The sequence below is a fragment of the Gadus chalcogrammus genome, chromosome 7 (assembly GCF_026213295.1).
Source record: "Gadus chalcogrammus isolate NIFS_2021 chromosome 7, NIFS_Gcha_1.0, whole genome shotgun sequence".
NCBI classification, from domain to species: Eukaryota; Metazoa; Chordata; class Actinopteri; order Gadiformes; family Gadidae; genus Gadus; species Gadus chalcogrammus.
In genome coordinates, this window is record NC_079418.1 from 8048660 (window position 1) to 8058260 (window position 9601).

The window sequence follows — 9601 nt, forward strand, 5'->3', positions numbered from 1 at the left end:
GAAAAACAGAACATTAGATTTCACTTTCTGGTAAAATGTGCATACTTCTCCAAAAACCAGCTCCCCATTTTCATTGCGGTTAAGGGGTAATATACAAGTTGTTTGATATCTCTGACCAAACACAGTCACAGAGTGTGCAACATGAACAGAGCTGCATTGTCCAACATCACGACCAATCGCCTTTAGGTTATCAATTAAGCAGACATCTTCTTTTAATGAACCAAGTAAGACTGGAAAACTGTTTGCCACAGTCATTTTATCTTTAAGAGGACTACCCAATTTCCAGTTAAACATTGCATTAGCCTTCAAGCATCAGTACCTGATGCTTGAAGGCTAATGTTTTTGAGACATTAATAAAATTACACACAACCTGGGCCTGCCGTTTTAGTGGAGCATGCTTACCTTCAAAGCGCATGCACCAAAGTTTACCAAGTGGTCCAAAATACACCATCATTCGCCAATAATGCGTCATGAAATGGTGCTTCGGTATCAGAGGCCTGTCATATAGACTCTTGAACAAAGTGTGGTGATCAATGACTAACTGCTTCAACAACATCGCTAATCCTTTTGTTGCAACAGGTGCTAATATTATATCACAAATCTGCCTAAGTAAAAGAAATAATTGCCAATGTTTGTTTCCCTCATCAATAAAATCCCCAATAAGGAAAGGTAAAAAAGCAACAAACACCACATCTGACTTGCATTTTGCCTAATGGGATTCTCTGATGTTCTTAAATGAATAATGGCACTAGGTTTGCTTTTCATATTGTTTAAACCATAGTCGAAGCCAGCTATCCGGCTGTTAAGCTGGTCTTCTGTGAATAGTTGTTCATCATATACAAAATGTCTTAGCATAAGTTTCAATTCCAGCGGGCCTACTCCCTCCAACACGTCATGCATCACGTCGCCACAAACATTTTCAGTGATATGAAAAAAATTCAAAGAGTTAAGACAAGAGTCTTCTTTAATGCTGGTTAAAGGAGGATTGTTAAATTCAACATGTTGACTGTAATTGTCTCTATTACGTAATTCTACGAGATCATCATTAAATATATGTTGGGCATTTTGTTTATGCACCAGGCATATATGGCAGAACCTATTGGCTGAAAAACCTTCAAGGAAACCCCCCACTGAATGACAGGCCAAATTATCTGCGGTAAATAAGCATAATGTACCATGTAATAAAGAGTTTTTCCCATGTATCTGTACTTCCACCCCTCTTGTTTCAAGAATGTTTAAATCCTCTAACAAAGGTTTGAATATTGAGTTAAACCCATAAACCTCCCTGTCTATGGAATTGAAAAGTAAACATAAATGAAAATTTTCAAGAGAAGAGTTAAAACGAGCAGGTATGTTCCTGAGGCAAAAATACACAGCACCCAATTTATGCACCTTGGTTTTGGACCCAAGAGGGTTTGTTGTTTCTAAATCATCAAAATAAAGTTGTATTTGTAAAGCTTTTGGAAATTTGTTGTAGAATTCATTATCTCTGAATCGAATACCATCACAGTAATCAGACATTTTAGCATCACTACTTTTATTGGTTTGACAACAAAGCTCCTGCATTTGTTCATTTTCAAATAGAAACCTGAGGGTATCAATAATTGATATGTACTGAAATTTATCTGCTATTAGAGCTTGTTTTAATACACCCTGTTTTCGTTCTGTGTCACTTCGATATCCCAAGAAAACTTCTTTTGGCTTCACCAGAGACAGATTTTCTGAAAAATATTTGTTCATTTTGTAGGTGGTATCTAATCCATCAAACATATTCCTCCCACTTTCATTCCTCCATCAAACTTTGGACATCTGGATCATTACAAAGCATATCATGACTATTAAGTACAGATACAGTCTTTTCTTGCAACCTATCCAATACCCTGCCGAGTAACTCTTTAGAGCATGTCATGTTTCTTTGAACATCAGCAAGAGTGCAGTTGGAAGATGAGTACATTTTAGCAGCAAATTCTGCCGCGCACTTTTCATAGTTATAAGTTCTGTCTTCTGAAATGTCCATATCAGTTTCAGAACAATCATCAGCATTAGAGCATGATGGTGGTGACAAGTCCGGCAAAGTCTCAGTGAAATTGGTATTTAAGCTTTGAGTATCAGGATGGTCTCTCCTGAGATGTCTGGCATATGAATTAAAGTTATGGTATGTCCGTTGGCAAAGGTTTTGACCGCAAATAATTGTGTAATCCTGTCCATCAGATAATGCATGCACATGTCTAAGATGATTGATTAGTTTTCTTACATCTTTCACTTTAATTTTACACCTGGGACAACAGTACATGTTTGTAAAACTGGCTACATCATAGTTTGGAGCTTTGCAATGAGCTCCACAACTTTAGCTCTCTTCCCACCAGAGAGGGGCACTTCATAAAGACTCTCAAAGAAATGAAAGACAGAAGTGAGCTGGACAGGATATGCAACATTACACACCCAAATCATTTTGAAAAGTTTGTCAATGGCACAGGTCAAACCGTTATCCTTAAGAGGAATGGCAAGTTTGTCGTTTTCTGCAACAATGATGTATTGGGCGGAGGCGGAGGGATCTCCAATGCACACCAAGTGGGGCTGGCGATGTTCTACTGGTCTATCAGGAGGATTGTTCAGCACACTGGAAATGCTGGTTCCAGTCTGTTATTTTAAAGAAAGAACAAGAACATAAACAAGTCATTAGACATATGCAGGGTTTCAAGCCATTTACAAATTGACAATACTCATTTTACATTATACCAGATATAACATTGCACCATAAAACATACGCAAAACATACAATATAGGCGTTCCGTACTGTAAGCCCACAAAATAAACATTTACTATATGAGGGGCCTACCGGCTTTATATCCAAAAGGTAGCCCAAAGCTGACTTCACACTGCATTTGGTGTTCCCTTTGCCCCTGCCTGATGCAGTGGGGGGCAGCAGATGGACAAGCTTATGAAGAGCTCTGTAACATGAAACTATAAAAACAAACACAATTTAGTAAACTCTTACTTTCTTGTTAAAATCAAATGCATTCATTCACTGTAGCACAAAAGCTTAACAGAGATAATTCCTCCAACCATCATCCTCAGGAACTGGTGTCAAGGCAGCTGCAGGTTCACTTGTGGACATTTTTAGTATCTTTGGGATGATGGTTCCCTCCCATTTTCGGATGAACATGTCAGCTTTTCCAGGAAACATCTTTCCAAATTCTGTGTCAAACTACCGTATTTTCCGGACTATAAGTCGCGGTTTTTTTGTAGTTTGGCTTGCCCTGCGACTTATATTTTGAAGCGATTTATATGCCAAAATTGTGCGTACATAATCTTCGGCCGCAAGATGGCACCGTCATTCATTAGGCCTACAACTGAACGCTGCAAGCCTACTGCACCACCGAATAAATTATATTCTCGTCGTCATCGTCCTCAATGTCCTCCGGTTCAACCAAAGCTACCCCAGCCTTAGCTGCAATGTTGTGCAACATAGCTGTCACACATATCACAGCGCATGACTTGGCCGGCGAAAACTGGAGCCCTCCGCTGGACTTGTGTCTAAAGCGCAACTTCCACCTCCCGATCGTGCGCTCAGGTTTAGGACCGCGGCGCATACCCGTCCGGTGGAATCCCGGTGTCACTGAATTCGGTATACTCTCAGAACTACGAGTGGGACCGACACACCTATATTGCTATTGCAATTTTATTCAGTCTCTCCAGACTAAACGTTCTTGTTTAAATGTTTAAAAATAAATGCGACTTATACACCGATGCGACGTATATATGTTTTTTTCCTCGTCATGGAGCATTTTTTGACTGATGCGACTAATACTCGGGAGCGACGTATAGTCCGGAAAATACGGTACATAAATGGACAAAATACAGTCATTTGAATAATTATAATAATATCAGATGGGTTAAAGACAATTCATCCAACTTTCATTATTTTCATCTTCATTTTACAATTGTTATTACAAATAGGTAATTAATAATTAGAATGATATCAGAGGGATTAAAGACAACTCATCCAACTTTCATTATTTTCATTGTCCCAACACAATATGCACTCACCATGTATGGCATGTCCACAAAGCGTGGAAACTCTGCAAAAAATTCCTCCAACGTTGGATGTCTAGCAGCAATCCACAACCTTCGGCTAGCATAGGTTTTGTCCATGGCTTCTTTGATGGTGCTGAGGTTTTCCTGACACGGTCTCATTCTTTTTATAACCGTCATCCATTCGTTGACTGAATCATCCCCTTCTACAGGCATTTCCACCCTAATGGACGCTCTAGGGTTATCAGTGGACTTGACACGCTTGCGCTGATAACGGCGTTGATCATCTTGAAGATTCCTCCTTAGATTTCGGAGTCGGATCTCAAGGAATCCACTGTGGGATATGGGGTCATAGAAATGTTCCTGGAAAAGAAAAGGAACTTAAATAGTTTTCCATTCTCAAAAGTATGTAGAAAACATACAAGTGTGTACAAATAATAGGAAACCCTAAATGCTTAATCTCTATGCAGATATAGTGGTCATTATGTCTAGCTTTCAATTTTTTTCTGTCAGTTGAGTCACTCACTCTAAAGTAGATTACGAACTCACCACACTGAACCAGTATGTATGAATGATCTATATTGTACAATAGCAGTAAATATGCTTTAATTGTATAATTTCAAATCTTTTAAAATAAATTAAATTAAGTTATAAAACTCATATCAGAATTATAGTACTTTAACTTTCCCTGTTACAATAACACCACATTACATTTATAGCGCTTTTCTTGACACTCAAAGTGCATCACATGGAAGGGGGGACCTCACTAGCAACCACCACCAATGTGTAGCACCCACCTGGGTGATGCACGGCAGCCATTATGCACCAGAACGCTCACCACACACCAGCTTGAGGTGGAGTGAGGGAGTGAACGAGCCAATTACAGTGGGGAATGATTAGGGGGCCACATTGAATGAGCCAGGTTGGGAATTTAGCCAGGACACCGGGGAATCCCCTACTCTTTGCCATGGGATCTTTAATGAGCACAATGAATCAGGACCTCGGTTTAACGTCTCATCCGAAGGACGGCATCTCCTACAGTGCAGTGTCCCCGTAACTGCACTGGGGCATTGGGATCTATCATTTTGGCCAGAGGGAAGAGTGCCACCTACTTGCCACCCACAAACACCACTTCCAGCGGCAACCTAGTTTTCCAAGGAGCTCTCTCATCCAAGTACTAACTAGGACCACACCTGCTTAGCTTCAGTAATTCAGCTAAGACAAGGTATCTGGCGGCTGGCATAACAGTTGTTATAACAATGAATGAGCACTACTTACAAATCCCTCATTCTCCTCTCCCATCTTGATTTTGAGTGACGGGAAAAGTGCTACCATAGATCTGGCCAACTTGGATTTGTCTTCACTTTGTGGATAACTGTCGATTAAAACAAATAATTCAAATCAGTGAAGTTAAAAGTTAAAAGAGTATACAGCTATCTTACAGACTTTTTAAACAGGCTTTCTTTCAGTCTATAACTATGTCACTACTTTCAAAAGTACTGATATACATTGTATTGATATTTTCAATGTACAATAGAAGTGACGTATTAATATTGAAACATTTTAAAAGAAGCGCTTTAAGTACCTATAAGCTAAAGTGAATTGTAAAATGGTGTATTAACTTACAATCCCTTCCTCTCAATCAACTCACTGACAGCGATTTTAACAAGGAGTTTCCTTGAAGACTCTGAGAGTGTTCCAGAGGCCTCATAATCTGCTAGAACACTTGCACCTTTCCTCACAAGAACTGCTCTCAGAGTTTCAACACCAATGGGATCCTGTTGATGGGAAGAAAACAAACAAATAAAATCCACATAATACATGAACCATTTCTGATGATTTCAGTGTTCATTAGTACAGAAAGTATTCACTGCATGCATTTGTTGACTACTGGATGAATGAAGTAGTTCCCAAAGACCAGTCACACAATTATGACAAGTAATGCTTATTTACTACATAGCTAAGATGTTCACTTGAGTGTTGACCTTCACATCACATGTTTTGTCCTGTCCAGCCATTCTTGTTCTATACTGTACATTCTAGTAGCTCTAAGTACACTTTTGTTTGCAAAGTTGCAAGCCCCATAAATATCTATTTCCAATTAGTATTTTTCATGTTATCACATTAGTTGGTGTACATACCCTGATTTGATTTGTTTCAACTGCATCCGACTGTTCAGTCTTAAAATGTTACAAGAGACAATTATTATTATCAAACATCACTTGTATTGGTCATTGTGTCTATACTAAAGCGGTAGTAGTTATTTAGAATATTCAAATCATAGTGGTACTTTTCTTGTTTCTTTGTTTAATTCGTTATATTATGTTATCGCATTAGATGATTAGATGATAGATGATACCCTGATTTGATTTGTTGGGACTATTTCAACTGCATCCGAGTGTTCAGTCTTAAAATGTTACAAGAGACAAATTATTATTATCAAACATCCCTTGTATATATTGGTCATTGTGTCTATGCTAAGGCAGTAGTAGTTATTTAGAATATACAAATCATAGTGGTACTTTTCTTGTTTCTTTGTTTCATTCGTTATATTAAAGAATTATCATTGCAAAGATACATACCAACATTGATGCTTCACGTGTCTTGAAAAACACCTGGAACTTGTCCATGTGTTGAACAAAGTCATGGCAGTCTATATCAATGAATTCATTAAATTCAGGGGAGAATTTGAGAATTCTGTCACATTCAAGGAGTTCACTGTTAAGGAGTAGTGTTGCATTCGATTTGCAGTCATCTACTATCTCTTCAACAGACTCCAGCTGAAATATTTTTTTGCTGATTTCCTTGTCATCCAGAAATATGGTAACAAGCGATTTCGGCATCGCCATGTCTCCTTGTAGCTGCAACAAAATAGATTCTTTTAAATTTGATATCACACCATATTGTGAACACATAACTTATTTCAACTTCCATACTGTTTAAATTTTAAATTATTCAGCATTTCCAAAATAAGAACACACAATCTTGGTGACTAGCGAACTGGTCAGAAACTAAATGTTACTTTAGGCTATTATCAAAATGCCAGCATTGATTACCGTTTCATTAATGCGTCACATTATTGCTTAACCTGCACCCCAAAAAAGCAAACTACACACTCTATAAACTATAAACGATAGCTAATCATAACGTTATGCATAGATGTAGTTCAACACTGGGTCTAACTGCATGCAATAACGTTTCATCAAACCGTGTTCACTAACGTTAGTGTCACGTTCGGAATACAAATGTGTTTTCCCTTGGCAGCGCGGTAAATGCATTGAGTTAATTCAACATCGCTAACTTGTAGATTATACAGAACATGTTCTAATGTTATGTCCTGGAGCTAGGGTGGCCATTCGTCCGGCTTTAGGCCGGACAGTCCGGCTTTTAAATGCCCTGTCCGGCTACAGAAGCAGCCTTAAGCCGGACACTCATTTGTCCTCCTTTTGAGAAAATAATAATAAAGGTCCGCCTTTTGGAAGTGTCGCGCGAATGTTCCAGATGTAAACAGGGAGCGATCGCCTCCCCTGAAATATCCCATCTTTCAAAGGCTGTAATAGGGGCTAGAGACCCTCGGGGCGGGAGGAAATAACGCAATTTGCGATCAAATCGGCGATAAAATAGCCGAAATAACGAAATAACGATATAACGGCATATAAAAAACAGGACTACACTCACGTTACCTGACCTTAGGTTCTATGTCTGTTATGACTGTCACTTAAAGCTTGTAACCACCGATTGTTCGGAATAAAACGGTCACCGTTATCTATGCAACTAACGTTAAGTGAATTAAATCAATAACGGTGGTTATCATGATTTATAGTAGTTAGTACGTTAGATATTGTTGTAACTTATCGTAATGTGTAACGTAGATAGTAGTTTGTAGTTTTGACATCCTGAGCCCTAGCATTTCATACCTTGTTACAAGGTCATACCAGTTCCCACGAACAAAGCAAGGTTTCCCGCCTGTAATGTTAGCAATCATAGCTTCTAGCGTTAGCATTCTAGCTGCTTTCCACCGAATTCGCTAGCTGAATTAGCTATCTTAAAATACATACCAATGTGGTCAGCTTGCTAACGTTAGCTGTCCATAGCTAAAACTTTACCCAAAATGCGGATTTACCCACATAGTAATACGAGTTGACATAACGTTAGAATATTTTAGTTTCTACATGTATGGCAGTGTTTTTCAAAGTGTGTTAATGTAAGGTCAGGGTTGACTTAACATGGACTAGTCTAGCATAACGATTGCTTATCAATAACCTAGCTGCTAGAGCTACTTGGCTAACAATCGATGCTGGACTTTATTTTAGTTTATTATCGTTTAACCTTTACAATATTGCAAGTTGCAACAGTCTTTAAAATAAACATAACAAATACGTCTGAAGACATGGGTCTACCTTACCTTTTATTCAGACATTTACATCCACTGTGTGCCAGTGCCACCTTCCAACTTCTTCAAGTGCGCGCCAAGATAAAATGAAGTGCTGAGAAAAATAACTTCTCTTCTCAGGGTAACGGCTCATCCAGGACACCAGGGATTGGCCAATAATTTAACACATTTTGTGTTGGGCAGTATATTCCAGTAATATAACACATTAACAACACAAAATAACACAAATTGTGTTAAAATTGTGATAACACAAAAATGTGTAATTATTTAACACATCATTTTTGAGAGTGTTCCACTCCCAAAACTACTGCAATTAAATGCCACGCTTTGTCCTTCCGGCCATTGTCCTTGGATGATTGGATGATTTGGTACATAAATGACTTCATGTTGCTGAACTTCGACAATGAGTCTCTCGTCGTCCATGTTGCCGACCCTCTGAGACCCTTTGATTGATTGACTGCTGACCTGTGAAGTTGTGATAGGCTACGTGAGCTGAGTATTGTGTTTTATTTTGAAAATTGCCCGGATGCTCAGTGGTTTTCAAACTGTGGGGCGCGCCCCCCCTGGGGGCGCCAGAGTTCTTCAGGGGGGGCGCGACGTGAGAAAAAAATAAACCCGAAGAAAAACCTGAAAGTCGATGATTCAAATCATCAATCGTACTTCAACTGTAGAAGTAACCTAACTAAATCAATTTTCAACCGTTTATCTTCGTGCAAACCATTTAACAAATCTACACACTTGTATCTTCAATAATATCTAAACAGAATTTCAATATCATTTAAAATTTCTTCAGAATCACAGTTTTAGTTTCATACCGCTTCGTTTTCAGCTGTTTTCATTGAAGACGTCAGCCCATTCTGATACACCTACTTCTAGACATTGTAACTCATTCATTTTTCAACCGTTTACCATCGTTCAAACCATTGAACAAATCTACACACTTGTATCTTCAATACTATCCGGAATTTTTATAGCATTTATACTTTTTTCAGAATCACAGTTTTAGTTTCAAACCGGCATCGTTTTCAGTTGCTTATAATAATTTAGGTCACCATAGCAACGCCGGTAAACAAACCCCGCCGAATAGTCGAATCTCTGGACTGAAAAAGCAGATCTGATTTGACTCTGAAAATTCAGAGTCGGGGAACCTTATTGAATCTGTGTAAACTGGCA

General features: G+C 38.7%; 1 protein-coding gene across 1 annotated transcript; it reads right to left on the bottom strand.

Moving 5' to 3' along the window:
* Positions 1–693: 693 nt before the first annotated feature.
* Positions 694–8649, bottom strand: LOC130386591 (uncharacterized). Its single transcript, XM_056595598.1, has 8 exons — positions 7257–8649; positions 6618–6896; positions 6177–6215; positions 5662–5813; positions 5314–5410; positions 4051–4398; positions 2840–2964; positions 694–2640 (listed from the first exon to the last, which is right to left on the bottom strand). The coding sequence occupies exons 1-7, from the start codon at positions 7311–7313 to the stop codon at positions 2875–2877; spliced, it is 1062 nt and encodes a 353-aa protein (XP_056451573.1). The 5' UTR covers positions 7314–8649; the 3' UTR covers positions 694–2640; positions 2840–2874.
* Positions 8650–9601: the final 952 nt, after the last annotated feature.